The 20234-nt window shown below is 46.5% G+C and overlaps 1 protein-coding gene across 3 annotated transcripts in view; it reads left to right on the forward strand.

Annotated features, from left to right (window-relative positions):
• Window positions 1–20234, forward strand: part of DGCR2 (DiGeorge syndrome critical region gene 2) — a 57180-nt gene that overhangs the window by 24327 nt on the left and 12619 nt on the right. For 2 of the 3 annotated variants that reach the window (XM_070950299.1, XM_070950297.1), the window contains exons 2-8: window positions 1175–1297; window positions 10672–10797; window positions 13395–13614; window positions 15098–15174; window positions 17265–17441; window positions 17554–17757; window positions 18442–18594. In XM_070950299.1, the coding sequence (XP_070806400.1) occupies window positions 1175–1297; window positions 10672–10797; window positions 13395–13614; window positions 15098–15174; window positions 17265–17441; window positions 17554–17757; window positions 18442–18594 (1080 nt within the window). The remainder of the gene's footprint in view (window positions 1–1174; window positions 1298–10671; window positions 10798–13394; window positions 13615–15097; window positions 15175–17264; window positions 17442–17553; window positions 17758–18441; window positions 18595–20234) is intronic. The other variant, XM_070950298.1, reaches the window with a different exon arrangement.

Raw genomic sequence — 20234 nt, forward strand, 5'->3', positions numbered from 1 at the left:
ATTAGTTAGCCAACTTCCCCTTTATTTTTTTAAATCATTAAAATAATATATTTTTTCCCCTCCGAAGTCACAAAGGACAGGAAATCTAGTGAGCACCCAAGAAGGAATTTGGAACAGATCAGAGTGTTGACACGTTACCCAAAACAAAGCAGTCCATGTAATGGCTTAGCTGGGTATATTAAAAGGCCAGGATAATGTATTAATTAAGGTGTCACGAGTCTCTACTCAACCACAAAGCACTTGAGAAGGTAGGGAGTCAACTTCAGACCAGTTACTTTCTTGACCAACTCACACCATTTTTTTTTTTGATGTGAAGATAATAAGAATTAAAAAAAAAAATGCTTGTAATTACCTCCTAAGAAGATGCTGTGGCTTGAATGACCTAAAACCCTGAAAGGAGTCAGGCTACCTGTCTCAAAACATGTATGCCCTTCCTGCCATTTGTCCCCTGTGACATTATTTAAGAGAGAAACCGGATCTTCCTTGCTTCCACTCTGGACAGACGTGATTATTTTGACCTTGCCCTGTGCTCGATTTGTGCGGTGCCATTGTAATGATTTTTGGAAAGGGAGGAGCGCACAAACACACCGATCGGTGCTGTTTTGATTGTGGTGTAACCCAGGAAATCATCTCTCCCGTCGTCTTGAGTTCTTAGCTGTCACTATGCAAACCTGAGTGTTCCTTTTGAGTAATTGTGTTAAACAGGGTAGGCCTATTTTTTAAAAACTCCTTCCAGTTGACTTGAGCTAGCTTTCTGCTTGTGTTAAATTTATATTTTACCGACAGAGAAAAAAAGGGAGACTAATATAGATCTATTTCAAGCTATTTAGCTCTCGTCGAATTCGAACCAGATTCGAATCTGGGATGTTGGATGTTGGAGCCAAAGCCAATTAGAACTTTCCTTGATCCTTGCTTAATGGGGTTCAGAAGAGCCATTTCTCATTTGCCACTGCCCCGGGGGTGAGGAGGGGGAAGTGGGAGAGGAAGACACCTAATCCAAACTTTCTCCAGTAATAACAAAGATTTGGCGTGCTTCTCTCTCACCGCTCATCCCAACCAGGAGAAGAGGTTTAAATTTGGGCGCGCTCGCTCTCAAGCCAAGATGGGTTTTTTGTTGTGGCTGGTATTTTTTGGGTTCGGAAGCGTGAGCAACCTTCTCCCTCGTCTTTTGCAGAGCTGCGTTGCATCCCCGGGCAATTCACTTGCCGCAGCGGTTCAGTCCAGTGCATCCCTTCCAAGTGGCAGTGCGATGGGTGGCCCACCTGTGAGGATGAAAGCGATGAAGTTGGCTGCCCAAGTAAGTTCCCCCCACCCCCTCCAAAGAACACAGAACGTAAAGCATAGAATCCTAGGGCTGGGAGGGGCCTTAGAGGTCTTCTAGACCAACCCCTGCACAAGGCAGGAGACTTTATACCAGGGGTGTCAAACTCAAGGCCCAGGAGCTGGAGCTGGCCTGCAGAGTGCTAAGATCTGGCCCGTGGGGTGCTTAAACCTGGCCTGCGGGTGCTTCGATCTGGCCCATGGGGTGCTTATATCTGGCTCATGTAGTGCTTAGATCCGGCCTGCGGGGTGCTTAGATATGGCCCACGGGGTGCTTACATCCAGCCTGCGGGGTGCTTAGATGCAACCCATGGGGTGCTTAGATCCAGCTGGTGGGGTGCTTAGATTTGGCCCGCGGGGTGCTTAGATCCAGCTGGTGGGGTGCTTAGATTTGGCCCGCGGGGCGCTTAGATCCGGCCGGTGGGGTGCTTAGATGCGGCCCGCAGGGTGCTTAGATCCAGCCGGTGGGGTGCTTAGATTTGGCCCGCGGGGTGCTTAGATCCAGCTGGTGGGGTGCTTAGATTTGGCCCGCGGGGTGCTTAGATCCGGCCGGTGGGGTGCTTAGATGCGGCCCGCAGGGTGCTTAGATCCGGCCGGTGGGGTGCTTAGATGCGGCCCGCAGGGTGCTTAGATCCAGCTGGTGGGGTGCTTAGATTTGGCCCGCGGGGTGCTTAGATCCAGCCAGTGGGGTGCTTAGATTTGGCCCGCGGGGTGCTTAGATCCAGCTGGTGGGGTGCTTAGATTTGGCCCGCGGGGTGCTTAGATCCAGCCGGTGGGGTGCTTAGATTTGGCCCGCAGGGTGCTTAGATTTGGCCTGCGGGGTGCTTAGATGCGACCCATGGGGTGCTTAGATCCAGCTGGTGGGGTGCTTAGATCCGGCCTGCGGGGTGCTTAGATGCGACCCATGGGGTGCTTAGATCCAGCCGGTGGGGTGCTTAGATTTGGCCCACGGGGTGCTTAGATCCAGCTGGTGGGGTGCTTAGATTTGGACCGCAGGGTGCTTAGATCCAGCCGGTGGGGTGCTTAGATTTGGCCCGTGGGGTGCTTAGATGCGACCCATGGGGTGCTTATATCTGGCCCACGGGGTGCTTCGATCTGGCTTATGGGGTGCTTAGATCCGGCAGGCGGGGTGCTTACATCTGGCCCGCGAGGTGCTTAGATCCAGCCGGTGGGGTGCTTAGATGCAGTTTTTTATTCTAGGCTGTGCACCGCCCTGAGTCCAGCAGGAGAAGGGCGGTATAAAAATTTAATAAAATAACTAAATAAATAAACTGCCTCTACCCAGGAGAACGCAGTCAGTCTGGGGAGGTTCTTGTAAATAGATGATCAACAATAAAGTTCTTTTATCCTATGCATGGAGTTGTTTTGGTTCCTTGTCCCTGACAGTCTGCTAGGCTCCAGGACATTTTTTGTCAGCAAAAACTAGGGAGGAAATATAATTATACCGTCTGTCTCCCTTTTCTCCCATCTTATCCAGAAGCTTTTGTGTTAAACTTAGTTTGCAGCCCGGGGAGTGTAGGATTCAGATATCACAAAAGTGCCCTCCACATAAGCTGTTTGTCTACTCCTGAAAAGCATTTGAAATGCAGTAGTTGTGCAGCTGAAAAGTATTTCTGTGTTTCTTGCTTACTTTAGGATAGTTGGTGTTAGCTTTTATTTTCTTGTTTCAAAGTTTCCTTCTAAGTTTTTACATATATACATGTACAGCAGTGGCCAAAATTGTGGAAACCTTTTAGGAAAGGTGTATTTTTGAGGTTTGATGGCTAATAACACCAGGGTTTTTTTTGGAGCTTCAAGATCATCCTATTCCACTGCTGGAATGGCCTGGGAATAGCCCAGACCTTCACCCAATTGAAAATCTATGGAGCCGACTAAAGAAACTGGTTAGTCAGAAGCCACCCAGCAATAAAACCCAGTTAATAGAAGCCATCATTCAATCTTGGTTTCACATTATAGCAGCTGCAGAACTAAAAGACTTGGTTCACTCCATGGGAAGACGTTGTAAGGCCGTCATTCATGCTAAATACATGCTAATACCCAACGAAGTATTAACTGACATGGTGATCATTTTTGTATATCTCATTTTTTCTATTGTGATCAGTTTTGTATATCTTGTTTTTTCTACGTGTTTCACTTTTCTTCTTTATACTGTTAACTGCTATTCTAATAGCAAATCCTTCGTAAAAGTTATTGCATTACATTTTTGATTAAATTATCTTTCCATTGATATATAATTTTATGGTACTACTCCAAAAAAAAAAAAAAAAAAAAGTGGTGTCATTAGCTAGTTTTAGAAAACACACTTTTCCCAAAAGGTTTCCACAATTTTGGCCACTACTGTATATGTACCACAGCTTGAATAAGGAAGTGAGGACAGAATGAGCCCACATGTCCACTCCTACCTGTTGTGAGTTCAAATACCGCACACCCCTCTTAATCCATAGCCATTTTCTTGATGTACTTGAGAAACACTATGGACAAGTTTATTATCCATTTCAGGCAGCTCTTCCTCCCCGTTTCCCCCCCAGTTTAAATCAAGTTTAACTCTTATAGTCGTATTCTTGTTTTTTTGTTTTTTTTTAAACAAGGAAAGTCTCCTGCCTCCCCAAGGCCGAATAATATCCGCAGAATCTCTTCTGCTCCAAATGGGTGACCACTGCTTGTGTTTTCTGCCTTTCAGAGAGGCAGGAAATGTGAAAAGTTTACATAAGCTCCAAAACAAGATTAATGGTGCTTTGCAAGCCAAGATACTCCACACATCTCAGAAAAACAAAATTCCGTTTCCAGTGGGTCCCTGATTTTAAGTGTGGTCTTCAGCAGCAAACTCTTGCCCACCCCTCTCAAATCCAGCGTTAAAACCCACGGAGATGAATCCAAGCTCCACTTCATATAAGTGCAGCTGGGTTATTATTATTATTATTATTTTAATAAATTGCCTTTGACTGAACCTGAAAAACCAGAATGTTGAGTGACACTGGCAGAGAGAGAGAGGAAGCCTGCAGAACGAAGTTTCATACAATCGGAGTGGCCCAATAAGATTACATAAGAGGCATCTCTTTTAAAAAAACAAAAAAACCCCTTCTTTTTAATCATTGGCTTAAGTTTGCCAACTTGGATTCTTGGGCCTCGCCGTCGGTTTTGTCTTCGTGCAGTTAGCGAAATCAGTTTTGGGAGCCTGATTTCCCTCTTGATTTCAATGAAAGGGGTTTTTTCCCCCCCTTGATTTTCAACAAAAGCAGAACGGCATGTGTGCGGCCCTAGCAGGAAGTGACTCGTATTGCATGGAACAGGGGTCCCCAAACTTTCAGACCTCAGGGACCTCTAAATTCATAATTTTAAATCCCACGGACCACTAATAGGATCTGCCTAATGACCGGCTGGGTGGGCGTGGCTAGGTAGTCATGTGACTGAATGGCCATGGCTACTTACATCGAGGGGCACCTCGCTGGCCTCTACTCACCCCTCCTCTCCCAGCCACTCCTCGCCTCCCCCCCCCACAGGCTCCTTAGTGCCCCGATAGGAAGCAGCTGTTGGAGCTAAGCAGCTATCACGAGAAAGAGTTGGCAAAACAGCTCAGTTCAAATTGGATCTGACCAAGAAGGAGGCTCAGCAGAAGCACCTCACTGAGGACTAGGAGCATAGGCTTTTCAAGCAGAGGGAAGACTTGCGGGTGTGCAAGGCCAGCTACCAGCGCCTGGAGGCTCAGTGGGCTGAGATGGTCAGCCAGTTCCAGGCCATGATGCAGTCCCACTGGAACGAGGCCCTCCAGCTCTTTGCCACCAGCGGTGCTTCCCTCCAGCCTTCGCCCAAAGCCCCACACCAGGAGGCTGAAGTAGACCCCGAGTCGGAATTTCTGCCCGCCTCTGACCTACACAAAAGGACCCCGAAGGGGGAGACCCTCTGCAGCAACCCTACAAGATTTCGTAGCCTGCAGTCCCTTCTCTTGCAGATGGATGAAGTTGTTCTTCTTTGAACCCCTTTAGCATCTGATGGAGATCCAATTTGCTGCATTTTCTCAGCTGAGCGAGATCTTCGGTTGGTTTTTAATACAGCTGCTTTTCTGCTCCAGTGCTGCCAAAGAATCTAATCTACTCGGTGTTTTTACACAACCTTCGAGGTCTCCTTCCGACAGTTTCAATCTCCAGCCCTCATTTTACTCTCTGCTCCCAGCCTCTCTCTTTTCTTCGTTGCGTAACTTTTCTTACAGTTGAGCCTCAAATTCCCTTTACGGTATCTCGAGAACCAAATTAAATCAAAGCCTCAGAGCTACAAAGCCTTTGGGACCAGAAGAAAATTCTTGCCTTTGCCTCCAACTCTCCTTTCCTTTTTAAAAATAATTTTGTATTTATTTTTTTTCAAAATACAAACATTCCATCTTTCCTTAAACCCTGTCGTCTGGGTTCAAATATCTCCATGTGCCAACCTTCAACATTTACAACATCAGTATAACAGTATATTACAGTATAATTCCCTAATCTTAAAATTATAATATATTAAACAGTTAAACAGGGATGTGGTGGCTCAGTGACTAAGACACTGAGCTTGTCGATCAAAAGGTCGGCAGTTCAGCGGTTTGAATCCCTAGCGCTGCGTAATGGGGTGAGCTCCCGTTACTTGTCCCAGCTTCTGCCAACCTAGCAGTTCGAAAGCACGTAAAAAAAATGCAAGTAGAAAAATAGGGACCACCTTTGGTGGGAAGGTAACAGCGTTCCGTGCGCCTTTGGCGTTGAGTCATGCCGGCCACATGACCACGGAGACGTCTTCGGACAGCGCTGGCTCTTCGGCTTTGAAACGGAGATGAGCACCGCCCCCTAGAGTCAGGAACGACTAGCACATATGTGCAAGGGGAACCTTTATCTTCTTAAACAGTTAAACATTGTAAGTATTCATTTTTCCTCTTAACGTGTCTTCTAGTGAATATACAATAATAATAACATTACACGTAATTATCCTCCTCATCCTAATGCAACAATTATCATTTTATTTCTACCTCTATCTTAACGTGTTTTCTTTTCTTCTTTAATCTTTTATTTCCATTTCCCCTTTTTACTCTCTGACCATTGATAAAATACTTCCCATATCATATAATATTCAGTTCGTTCCTTCTCTTCGATTGCTAATGTTAACCTGTTCATTTCTGCATGTTCTTAATATTTTCCTAATCACCACCTCTTCAGTAGGAATCTTCACTTTTTCCAACGTTGTGCAAATACAATTCTAGCTGCAGTTAGAGAGTTTGCAGCCTCCAACTCTCCTTTCCGTTTCCCCCTCCCCACAACGCCCCTAACCCCAGTGATTTCCAGATCTTTGATCTCCTGCTCTGAAAGCAGGAGGCTCGCATGCTTGGCATTGCTTGCAGGATTTATGCAACAGGCAGGCCTGGAAGCCTCGGTCACACGGAATAAAGGCTCAGCTGCTTCGGAGGAATGAATCGCTTGGTTGGTTCGAGCAAGAACACCCAAGCTTCTTCAAAAGCCTCGAGGCTGGGGATTGCTACTCTGGGTGTGTGTGATGTTTTGAGGCGTTTCTCAAGCTTTTTCGGTGGTTGGGAGCGATGGGTTCTCTTTTGTGCATGCTTGGCAAACAGCACGTGGAGCTGCCGTGCGCCCACCTGCACTCCAGGAGCTCCCGCAAAGAAACGATTCTGCTAAGAAAAGACATTTTTCTCTCTTGCAGCTTCTTGTTCAGAAGAAACAGAAGTGGCTGTCAGGAACAGATATATTTTATTCATTGTCCTGGGTTATTTAAAAGTCGTCCTCCTCCTCCTCCTCCTCCTCCTCCTCCTCCTCCTCCTCCTCCTCCTCCTCCTCCTCCTCCTCCTCCTCCTCCTCCTCCTCCTCTTCTTCTTCTTCTTCTTCTTCTTCTTCTTCTTCTTCTTCTTCTTCTTCTTTCCTGCGCTAAGCACATTGGACTACAAACGTACACAACAGATCTCAGACTGCAACTACAGTCTCCACATCCTTCCATTTAAGATTGATATTTTTCAGATCTTCCTGAAAAATTGTCTCATTATTATTTTCCTTCCTTCCTTCCTTCCTTCCTTCCTTCCTTCCTTCCTTCCTTCCTTCCTTCCTTCCTACCTACTTACCTACCTACCTACCTACCCACCCATCATTGCCGACCATAAGTTTTTAACATGGTCATTTTGACTAAACCAGAGTTGGCTGAGTTTTCCCAAAACGTTAGATCAACAGAGGACTGCAAACCACATCATAACAGCTCAACATGAAATGTGATCTAAGGCTGTGCAAAAAATAAATAAATAAAAATGTTTGGAATCTGAAATATTTTGATATTTAAAACAGTTTGCTTTTGAGCTTGGGGGTATTCCGACTCTTTGAAGGCCTTCCAATTTAATTGAGAGAACCTGCATCAACTTGAAGCAATTGTTTCAGCCTCCGAGGAGAATGTCCCAACCTCAAAACATTCTCACTTTGGGATTTATTTATTTTTTTGTTGTTGTCTGTTCCAATCGGGAACCCAGCTACAGGTCTTAAATTTGTTTTCCTCTGGAGCCTGTGCTAGTTTGAAGCACATGCAACCTATTAATAAAAGAATATTTGTAGCTAATGGTTGACATGGGGGCTGCTCTCTCAGTTTGCTTGTCTAGAAAGTTAGTTATATGTTGAGATTCTAGAAAGAGTGCAGAGAAGAGCAACAAAGATGATTAGGAAAGTGGAGGCTAAAACATATAAAGAACGATTGCAGGAACTGGGTATGTCTAGTTTAATGAAAATAAGGACTAGGGGAGACATGATAGCAGTGTTAAATATCTCAGGGGCTGCCCCAAAGAAGAGGGAGTCAAGCTATTCTCCAAAGCCCCTGAAGGCAGGACAAGAAGCAATGGGTGGAAACTCATCAAGGAGAGAAGCAACCTAGAACTAAGGAGAAAATTTCCTGACAGTGAGAACAATTAACCAGTGGAACCACTTGCCTCTAGAAGTTGTGAATGCTCCAACACTGGAAGTTTTTAAGAAGAGATTGCACAACCATTTGTCTAAAATGGTACAGGGTTTCCTGCCTGAGCAGGGGGTTGGACTAGAAGACCTCCAAGATCCCTTCCAACTCTTTTGTTATTCTGAGAAATTTAACTCTTGATAGTACAGAACTCTTGATAGTACAGAGCCTTGATAGTACAGTGGTTTAGTGCACCCTGTTATTAACACAGCTGCCTGCAATTTACTGCTGGTTCGAATCTCTCCAGGGCTCAAGGTTGACTCAGCCTTCCATCCTTTCTAAGGTAGGTAAATTGAGGATCCAGTTTGTGGGGGCAATAAGCTGATTTTGTATAAATATACAAAAGAATGAAGGCTATTGCTTAACGCATTGTAAGCCGCCCTGAGTCTCCGGAGAAGGGCGGCATATAAATCAAATTAAAACAAAAACAAAAAAAAACAACAACTCCAGCTTTGGTCAGCTTCTCCATGGACTGCTGGAAACACAGTCCCATTTCCTCATTTCTGCAACTGATGGTGGAAATGAGAAGAAGTTGTTCTTGTTTTGCAGCAAATAAGACAACCCACTGGTAGTTTCCAAACATCCCCTTCCTTGAATGCTTCCCATTTTTTGAGGGGGGGGGGTAATCCTACGAGTTAGCTGCTTTACAGTCGTGCATTGGACTCTATTCCTCATCCTTTAGAGATGCTTTCGTTTCCGGTGTTTCAGTTCTCCATCCCAGCTGAGCAGTTTTAGTTGGCTGCCCCTGAGCTAAACTTTGCAAGATTATATTTTTTTGGGGTAGATTATTATTTAATCTAGGGCTAAACTTCCTACAAACATCGTTGTATCTTCCAGCTATCTCACTTAGGTACCTACCACGGTTCTCTGCCCCATCGGAGATGATTGAATGATGATATCTAACTAGTACATCGACTTACGACCACACTTGAGGCCAAACTTTCTGTTGCTAACCGAGGCAGTTCTTAAGTGGGGTTTGCCCCATTTTACGACTTTCCTCGCCACAGCCGTTAAGCAAATCCCTGCCGTTGTGAAGTTAGTAACACGGTTGTTAAGTGAACCCAGCTTCTCCATTGACTTTGCTTATCAAAAGGCTGCAAAAGGGGATCGCCTGACACCCCCCCCCGGACACTGCGACTGTCATAAATACGAATCTGTGGCCATTATCTGAATTTTGAGCCAGGTAACCACGGGGATGCTGCAAAAGTCGGGTGACAGCGGTCATAAACCCCTTTTTTCAGTACCGTCGTAATTTGAACGGTCACTAAACAAACTTGTCGTAAGACGAGGGCCACCTGTACAATTTCTCAAGCTGAGAGGGCACAGTAATTAACGTGACATCCAACATTGCAAAAAAACCTGTCTCAAAACCTCTTAGGAATACCTCAATAATACGTAGATTTCTATCGGCTGATTCTGTCTCTTTTATTTGGGTCAACGTACCTCCGCGGTCTTTTGAAGTGCGTTTGCCCACTGGTTTTTGAGCCAAAAATTTTGCTGACACCAGCAGAGTGATTTAAAAAAATCATTTTAACATCCAGTTAACAGTTTGCATGTATTCCCTTTTATCTCCGTTATTATATGCTGCTAACGAAAGCCAAAGTATAATAAGAATTCCCCCAGTACAGAAGAAACAACACGGGCAAAAATAATTTCACATTTTTTTAATCAAAGAAAGAAGGATATTAAGCGAATCTCGCAACGGTATAACAGTCAAAAGGATCAGCTGAATTGATCTAACCTTTGTATTCTGTCCACTTCCCAAGGCCCTTTTATGTATTTTCATGACTCAAAACACAAATTCATAGGCCTATTTGAACATTTTAATAATAGATAATTCTAAACTATTTTCTGGGGAAAAACTAATGGTTACTGTATTTTTCAGAGTATAAGACGCACCTACCTTTTTCGGGGAGGAAAACAAGAATTTTTTTAAAAAAATATTTGGAAATTTAATAAATATTATTTTTTTTAAAAAAAGAAAAAAAATCTGCCTCTGCCTCCCAGCAATTTGCCTCCTTGCGGCAAATGGGGCGCGTGGCAATAGGCAATGGCAATCCCTGCATCTTGAAACAGCTGATGGTTGGGAGGCTGATCTAACCAACAATCAGCTGCTTGTGCTAATCAGGCTGTGCTGAAGCTAAAACAGGCTGTTTGCTGCAAGGAGGCAAATTGCTGGGAGGCAGAGGCCAAAGGGTGGGGGCCGGTGGGTGGGCAGGGTTACATTCGTTGTATAAGACTTACCCAAATTTTCACCCTCTTTTAGGGGGGAAAAAGTGTGTCTTATATTCTGAAAAATACTGTAAATTAAATTGTGATTAAATATGGAGGGGGGGGAAATCCACCTGCTCATCCTTGCTTACCTGAAGCTTCCCCTGCTTACCTTTCTCCTAGACTATACAGGGGACCAACGAACTTATCACGGGAAGGAAAATGTGGACTCCAGGCACAATCGCGGAAGAGGAGGGGACACGACACGGTTCCACACCATCAACATGGCACAGCCGGTTCGATTTAGTAGTAAGTTGCAGACTTGGAAACAAGAACCAGATCTTGAGGGCATGGAGAAGAGCCTTGAAGGGCAGGGAGGAAATGCTTGTTACCAAGGCAACGATCAAAGAAAGAGGGGCTTCAGCTGCTTCTGACTTTGCGATCAGAAGAAGTTTGGAGGCTGTTCCTAAAGATACTTTGGGGATCTGGTGCCAATGTTGATCCCTGGTCAAGATTGAGAAGTCTGTACAAACATTACTTACTTCGTACTTAACATTAAACGAAACCTCCAAAGGAAGCGATTCCAATTAACTTCCCTTAGCGAGATAACAGCATAGTGAACGATTCTTGCTCTCCAGTCTTTTAAGGCTGCAAATAAATCCCCCTTTTTTTTGGAGAGTATAAAGCAAATGCAGCTTGGCTTTTCTCCAAAAGATATCGCAAACCCATTTTCTTCCCTGCGCCTACAATAAGCCGAAAATGTCTTCAAACGAGAACATCCGCCTCGATCTGATTACCGGAGGCAGAATAATATATGTAGAAGGAAAGGATTATAGAATCACGGATGTAGAAGCTGCTCTAGATTCTGAGTGGAGACTCATATGTTTGTTTTTTTTAAAACATCCATTTGCTTGGGCGGGTTGCTTAAAAGAACCTGGCGTTATTTTTTTTTATTTTTTTTATTTATTTTAACAAAATAGACACACGGAAAGGTAATTTCTCCCGAATCAAACCGTTGATCCATCCCTCCAGTTTGATACGTAACTCTGCCGAGCGTCAGCAGCTCTCTGGATGGCTCTACATCGTGATCCAGCGAGGCCTTGCCCACTATTAAGCCACCAATATAGGGTCCACAAGAATGAAAGGTTGTGTTGTGGCCCGCAGAGCAGTGAGGAGGTTGGGGAGGAACATGGGCCAGTCCTGGAGTCTGGGGAAGGCTCTGATGAGGGCTCTGCGTCGGAGGCAGAGAGGGGGCCAGGGCCGTCTGACAGTTATCAGCTACCTTGGGAGTTCAAGAGAAGTGGGGCTGAAGAACAGCTGGAGCCTCTTCCCGATGTGCGCATGCACAGAGATGTCAGGAGAAGGGAACAGTTAAGGAGCAGAGGTCGACTCAGGAGTAAAGGCACAAGGGGACGCTGAATGGCCCCTCCCATAGGGAATAAAGGGGGGCAAAAGGGGAGTAGTGTTTGCAGGAGACAATCAGTTCATTTAATAGTGTGAAGATTTGCTTATCTGAGTTGTGCCTCATAGAGACTCCTTTCCAAGTATTTCTTTGTATAGCGTTGGGTCAAGAAGCTCTCGATAAGGACCGATAAGGTCTCTGGTTGCAATTCACCCTTGAAAGACTGTTTGCCGGGACTTTGCTGGATGTGAATGCTAGGAATTCGCATTAGCCAAATGAAAAGGGTTTTTTTTTTTTTTCGGGGCAAGGAGTCTGTGTCGTACTTTGGTGAAGCCTAGGTCAGCACAGGTTGATTTTGATTTTCCAGGAAAGATTAGGAGTTGGTAGAAGATGGGCAGCTGTGTTTCTCGCAGCAGCCTTGTCCGTGATCATCCCGGATGGAGTCTGCATGTTTTGCATGTCAAGTCGAGAGCTTTTTCATTTCAGGCATTTCGAATATAAGCAGTTTTTAGAATGGCGCTCTTCCTGCATTGTGTACAGGAAGTGTTGTGACCCAGGCCCAAGTAGGTAGTAATCGATGCAAACAGTTTGAAAACAAACAGAGTTTATTATTATTATTGCTTAACGCATTGTAAGCCGCCCTGAGTCTCCGGAGAAGGGCGGCATATAAATCAAATTAAAAAAAAAAAAATTAGAACAGCTGAGAATTAACTCATTCTCAGCATAGACCAAACTAAATCAAACAAAGTCTTCATAAAGTCTTATCACCAACCTTGGTATAATTAGGCAAACTGCCAGAGGCTTCGCTTGACAAAAGTTCAGAAGCAGAGGACGCTGAGCAAGATAAGAACCAAGTTTATCAAGTTGTTTTCAGACAAAAAATCCAAGAGCCGTTGCTGGTCTTTTAAGCCTTATGGGAGGGGCCAATCATCTCTTGGCCTTACTCCCGAGTCGTCCTCTTTGCTTTAGCTGCTCCTGCCTTCTGGCAGCTCTTCTCATACGTGCATTAGGAACAGGCTCCTCCTGTTCCTCTGCCTCTCTACTGTCAGCCTCTGGAGGCTCCGAAGTCCGCACATCACTCCCCGATGGCCCTGGCCCCATCTCTGCCTTCGACGCAGAGCCCTCATCCGGGCCTTCCCCAGCCTCCAGGACTGGCCCATGTTCTTCCTCAGCCTCATCGCTGTCCGACTCTGCTGCCAGCCCTGCAGGCTGCTGGCGTACCACAACAGGAAGAGCTTTCCCCCCCAAAATCTCTTCTTTGCTAGATTTGAACTAAGGCTAATGCAGTGTTTCTCGACCTTGGCAGTTTTCAGATGGGTGGACTTCAACTCCCAGAATTCCCCCAGCCAGTTGAAATCCACCCATCTTAAAGTTGCCATGGTTGAGAAACACCAGCCTGAAGTTTTTAGAAATGACTAAAAACATACTTTTTGTGTGTCTCTCTGTGTGTGTGTGTATTGAGGTCCTAACTGGGTGGGGAATTGTTTTCCCTTCTCTCTTTCATGTTTCCTAGGGAAATGCCCATCAGGGTGGCACCACTACGAGGGCACTGCCAGTTGCTACCGGGTGTACCTAAACGGAGAGAACTACTGGGACGCTGTACAAACCTGCCAGAAGGTGAATGCTTCCTTGGCTACCTTTACCACCGACCAGGAGCTGAAGTTCATTCTGCAGCAAGAGTGGGACTCTGAGGAGAAGACCTTTGGCCGGAAAGATCAACGCCGGTGAGTGCGCCCAGAACATCAGCATTTTATTTTTTGGGGGGGAAAACACCCCACTTCTTCTTTTGGATTTGGGATGGACATGTCTCATTCCTTGGAGAGGAACTCCAGGGTTCCATTGGAGACATTGAGTTTCGCTTCTGGAGCTGCTGTTGTCATCGCCGGCATCCTATTTGTCAACATCAAACAGTCATCTACCACCTTATGTTTGCTTGTGCTTTGCTGCTATGTGGTGATAGACGGCCATGAACTGTGGGGAGGACGAAGCGAAAGTAAATGCTGTATCTCCTTGAGATGCTGCCTCAAGGACAGCCAGCTGGAAGGAGGGGGGCCGCCTAACAAACTGCGCTTGGACTGACCGTTATGAAAACATCTTGCATGAACCTGATTGGTTACATTAGGGTGGGCAATGAGAGATAGTTTAGGGAGAGAAAAGTAGAATTTGGGAATTTTGGCGGGCAATTCTCCGTTCTGGCTTTGCAATACCGCAGAACATTTGATCTCTAACAATGCCTTTCTCTGGGTATCGTTAATTTTGATACCAAATAGTAGTGATAGTATTGGTATTATTAATTGCAGTAATCCTACTCACATCGTTATTATAAGATTATAAATTTTGTTTATAATTGAAGTTTTTAAGGTATATACTCCACCTTGCGTATAATCCTTTATATACCGTATGTTTTGGAGTATAAGACGCACCTACCTTTTTTGGTGAGGAAAAGAAGAAAAAGAAATCTGCCTCTGCCTCCCAGCAATTTTGCCTCCTTGCAGCAAACAGCCTGCTTTACTTTCATTTTCGTTTTCAGCATAGCTTGATTAGCACAAGAAAAAAAAAATCTGCTCCCAGCAATTTACCTCCTTCCAGCAAGCAGCAGAGCCCTGCGCTAAACAGCTGAGAGCAAATCAGCTGAGAGTCGGGAGGCCGATCCAATCAACTTGTGCTAAATAGGCTGTGCTGAAGCTGAAACGAGCTGTTTCTTCTTGCTGCTTGCTGCAAGGAGGTAAACTGCTGGGAGGCAGAGGCCAAAGGGTGGGGGCCAGTGGGTGGGTGGGGCTACATTCGGTGCATAAGACGCACTTAAATTTTCACCCCCTTTTAGGGGGGAAAAAGGTGCGTCTTATACTCCGAAAAATACGGTATATATAAAGAATTCCTTTCTCAAGAAATGGAGCCAAAGATTGTTTCTATTTAGAGGCTTAAGTTGTGGCAGGTTCGACACAAACCTTGAACAGGTTTAATTTTGCCCAACTCACCCTTAGGTTTTTAGGATTGAGCGGTGCGTCAAAGATATTTTATGCCCTAAGTCATACCGGAAGGGAGTTTGGATATAACAATGAACCCTCGGTGCAGAATTTGAACCCGTTTCTTGTGGTGTGTTTTTTTTTAAAAAAAAATTTTGCATTAACTTTCTTCAATGCAGTCTTATCCTCGCTGAAGTGTTACAACTTGTCTTTTTTTTTTCTCTTAAATTTCCAATGGAAGGTTTTGGGTTGGATATCAGTTCGTCATCACCAACCGGAACAATTCTCTCGAAGGCCACTGGGAAGTCGCTTATAAAGGCAAGTCTCGAAATCGGAATCTTTGGGCTTCTTAAACTAAAACCAGAACCTTTTTCATGCAGCTTGAATGCACTTTTATGTCTCCTCGTATATTGAATAGCTTCCTACTTCTGATACATAAAATATTAAATACCTTCATGCCAACTTCCAGAGGGACCGGAAGGCACACCCAGAATTTCCAGGAACACCCCCCCCCCCCCCGCGAAGCTATAAACCTTAGGGGAAGTGAGTTACAAAAATGTGTACGCTAAAGAAGTATGAATAAGAATATTTTGCCCACTAGGAGAAACGCCAGGCTTCCTAATTCAAAAACCAAATGCCAACTAGCTAATGTATCAATGAGTGGACTCCTTGGTGCTCTTTGAGCTTGGTTGCAGATGTTTCATTACCCAGCTAGATAGCATCTTCAATGCTGGGAGTCGGATGTGCGGAGTGGAGGAGGAAGAGGAGGAGGAGGAGGACTTGGTCTTCATCCTTGGTGCTTTCTGACATTCATTGCTTTCTTGAAGACATTTCATGACCCAGCTAGGTAACATCATACGTGCTGGAAGGAAGGAGGGTTTGCTCTCTGCTTGTAACTCCCTTCTAATACTGATGATGCTCCCTAATTGTGCTGTGATCCCGACTCCCGAGCCTGTCCTAACAGAGGAAGAGGACTCAGAAGGTGATGGGGAGGAACTGACAAGGCCTCCCTCTCCAGGACCCTCCTTTCTGGCAATGCCTCAGGTTCCATCCGAAGGCCAGGAGGAACAGCCTGGGATGTGCCAAGAGGAAGGCATATCGGAGCACCAATTGATAGGGAGCGAGGATGATGAATCCTGGCTTGATCCCAGGCAGCGTCGGAGGGAGAAGTGTACGCAGCAACGGAAGAAGTGTGGGAGGGCCAGAGATTGAGTCACGGAGCCACGCCCCACCAGGAATAAAAGTGGGTGCGATTGCTCTTCAGGCTTTGTGACGGACAAAGTTAAACCCTGAAAGTCACATCGTGATCTCTGAAATTCGGCTTGGATATATTTTGGACTGGACATTGACTAAACTCTTGTCTCGTGGATAATTTGTTGCTCCTGGAACGGACTGAAGATAAGTCCTCTTCTGCTTTATGGGAGTGAAAACGGTCTTGGCAGGCATTCGGCAGTTTGCTGCCAAAACCTTGGTCTGCCAAGAATTCTAATCTGTTTACCTAATAAAATACTGGCAGGCGTGCTTGGTATTACGATTGCCTGTGTGAGGAAGGGGGACAGAACAAGTTGGGTCATGTCTGCAAGAAAACCACCCAGCTCAAAGAGCACCAAGGACCCCATAGCCGCCTCCTCCTCCTCCTCCTCCTCCTCCTCCTCCTCCTCCTCCTCCTCCTCCTCCTCCTCCTCCTCCTCCTTCCTCCCCTCCCACCTCCTCCAACTCCTCTCTCTCTCTAGCACTGATAATGTTACCTAGTTGGATCATGAAATGTCTCCAAGAAAACCACCCAGCTCAGAGAGCACCAAGGACCCCATAGCCTCCTCCTCCTCCCCCTCCCCCTCCCCCTCCCCCCCTCCTCCTCTATCACCACTACAAATCCCACTCTCTCCAGCACTGATAATGTTACCTGGTTGGATCATGCAACGCCTGCAAGAAAACCACCAAGTTCAGAGAGCACCAAGGACCCCCCATTTCAACCCTGAGCTACAAATACTCTCTTCTGTTTTGCATCAATAAGTGTCAAGCTCAATGAGCCAAAAACAACAACAGGAATTGCTTCTTTCTTTATTGTTCCTCGCCTGCAGACAGGAATCTTGCCCGATTAAAGCCCAAATCTGCCTAACTATCCCGTGCAAAGTTAGGGAGAGATCCACCCTGGCTCTCTTCCTGTATACCAGAGACTCCAGGCTGCGTTGCTTCTTCGCTCCTTTCAAAAGACCCCCCCCCTTTTCCTGTGATTCTAAGCCCTCCTTCCACCACAATGAGGAAAGTGAGATGCCGAATCAAAGGCAGCGCGGATCGATCTGTTTAGCTTTTAAGTGTTTTTATTTTCCAGCACGCGGGTTGACGCGGACGGACGGCACCGCACAGCGTGACCCAATCCTCATCTTCCTCCGTTTTTGTCGTTTCAGGCTCGTCGGAAGTATTTCTGCCCCCGAATCCTACATTTAGCACATCCCTCTCTGAAAACGAAAACATCCTCTGCGCCCAATTTCAGTGCTCCCATTTTCCAATTCTCCGGCACCACGGTTTTCACAGCTGGTACGCCGAGAACTGCTACGAAAAATCGTCCTTTCTTTGCAAGAGAAGTAAGCTAGTTACTCCCCCACCCCTATTGATAAACTCACTGAAACACACCTGAAGAGAATGGGCCAAAATAGAGATGGCTTTTTTTCCCCCTCCCCTCTCCCCCTGTTTCAGGTCAGACTTGCGTGGATATCAAAGACAACATTGTCGACGAAGGCTACAATTTCACACCTAAAGGGGACGACCCTTGCTTAAGTTGCACATGTCACAACGGTGAGCCGGAGATGTGCGTGGCGGCGTTGTGCGAGCGTCCGCAGGGCTGTCAGCATTACCTGAAGGATCCCAAGGAATGCTGCAAGTTTACCTGTTCGGATCCTGGTAGGTCCAGCTTCCCTCAAATCCAATCTTTATTGCAGTCGTAGAGCAGTGTAGGAGGGGTAAAATGCAAAGCGTTACGGATTTTTAAAAAACTAAAATACCGTATTTTTTGGAGTATAAGACGCACCGGAGTATAAGACGCACCTACCTTTTTTGATGAGGAAAAGAAGAAAAAGAAATCTGCCTCTGCCTCTGAGCAATTTTGCCTGGTTGCAGCAAACAGCCTGCTTTACTTTCATTTTCGTTTTCAGCATAGCTTGATTAGCACAAGAAAAAAAAAAAATCTGCTCCCAGCAATTTACCTCCTTGCAGCAAGTAGCAGAGGCCCACACAAAACAGCTGAGAGCAAATCATCTGAGAGTCGGGAGGCTAATTAGATTGTGCTGAAGCTGAAAGGAGCTGTTTTTTCTTGCTGTTTGCTTGCAAGGAGGTAAACTGCTGGGAGGCAGAGGCCAAAGGGTGGGGGCCAGTGGATGGATGGGGCTACATTCGGTGTATAAGACGCACCTAAATTTTCATCCCCTTTTAGGGGGGAAAAAGGTGCGTTTTATAATCCAGAAAATACGGTAAATAAGACATAAAACACACCTTCCCTCTCCCATTGGTTCACAAGGATGAAACCCGAGAGATTTTAGTCCTCCCATCACAGGGGTGATGACCCCCGTTCTCTTTTCCCTCTTGCAGACGGCAACAGCCTTTTCGATTCCATGGCCAGCGGCATGCGTCTCATCGTCAGCTGCGTCTCCTCTTTCCTCATTTTGTCCCTCCTGCTCTTCATGGTCCATCGGCTGCGACAGAGACGCCGGGAGCGCATCGAGTCTCTGATCGGAGCCAACCGTAAGTTTGTGCGGGTTCACCTTTTCTGAAGGACGCATGGGAAAAAGTTTGGGCGACTAAACAATTTCGGACTTGGCGGATCTTTTCAAAAGTTGGGGATAATAATAATAATAATAATAATAATAATAATTTTATTTCTATACCGCCCTTCTCCCGAAGGACTCAGGGCGGTGTACAGCCTATTTAAAAACACAAACAAAACAATGATATAAAATTTAAAATAATTAAATAAATGGCTCAAATTTAAAACCCCAATAAATTTAAATACCCCAATTTAAAACTATTGTATTGATAGTCCGGCCTGGCGGAACAACAGGGTCTTCAATGCGCAGCGAAACACCCGGAGGTCAGATATCTTACGAATTTCCGGGGGCAGTTCATTCCACAGGGCTGGGGCTCCCACAGAGAAGGCCCTCCCCCTGGGCGTCGCCAGCCGACATAACTTGGCTGACGGCACCCTGAGGAGACCCTCTCTGTGGGAACGAACTGGTCGGTGGGAGGCTATTGGTGGCAGAAGACGGTCTCGGAGGTACCCGGGTCCTATGCCATGGAGCGCTTTAAAGGTGGTAACCAACACCTTGAATCGCACCCGGAAGACCACCGGGAGCCAGTGCAGCTCGCGCAGGAGGGGTGTCACATGGGCATAACGGGCTGCGCCCATAACCACCCGCGCGGCCGCATTCTGGACCAGCTGGAGCTTCCGAGTGCTCTTCAAGGGGAGCCCCATGTAGAGAGCATTACAATAGTCCAACCGGGAAGTAACAAGGGCATGAGTGACCGTGCGCAGGGCGTCCCGATCCAGAAAGGGCTGCAACTGGCGAATCAGGCGAACCTGATAAAAGGCCCCCCTGGCCACGGCCGTCATATGCTCTTCTAAAGACAGCCGTGCATCCAGGAGGACACCCAGATTGCGAGCCCTCTCCGTGGGGGGCAAAGATTCACCCCCAATAGTCAGCGATGGCACCTGCTGACTATATCGGGGCGCCGGGAGCCACAGCCACTCGGTCTTGGAGGGGTTGAGTCTGAGCCTGTTCCTCCCCATCCAGGCCCGCACGGCCTCCAGGCAGCGGGACATCACATCAAGGGCATCGTTGGGGTGGTCTGGGGTGGAGATGTACAGCTGGGTATCGTCAGCGTACAGATGACACTTCACTCCAAAACCACGGATGATCTCACCCAGCGGCTTCACATAAATGTTGAACAGGAGGGGCGAGAGGACCGACCCTTGCGGCACTCCCCATGCGAGACGCCTCGAGGTCGACCTCTGCCCCCCTGCCAACACGAACTGCGAGCGGTCGGAGAGGAAGGAGGAGAACCACCGCAAAACGGTGCCCCCTATTCCTAACCCCCTCAACCGCTGCAGCATGATACCATGGTCGATGGTATCAAAAGCCGCTGAGAGATCTAATAGGACTAGGACAGAGGAACAACCCCTGTCCCGAGCCCTCCAGAGATCATCCACCAACGCGACCAATGCCGTTTCTGTGCTGTACCCCTGCCTGAAGCCCGACTGGTACGGGTCTAGATAGATAGCTTCATCCAGGTGCCGGGGAAGTTGTCGTGCCACCACGCTCTCAACAACCTTCGCCACAAAACGAAGGTTGGAGACTGGACGATAGTTGGCTAATTCAGCCGGGTCC

This window comes from Pituophis catenifer, unplaced genomic scaffold (genome assembly GCF_029215685.1).
Source record: "Pituophis catenifer annectens isolate HBS135680 unplaced genomic scaffold, rPitCat1.0.hap2 SCAF_10, whole genome shotgun sequence".
Classification (NCBI taxonomy): Eukaryota; Metazoa; Chordata; class Lepidosauria; order Squamata; family Colubridae; genus Pituophis; species Pituophis catenifer.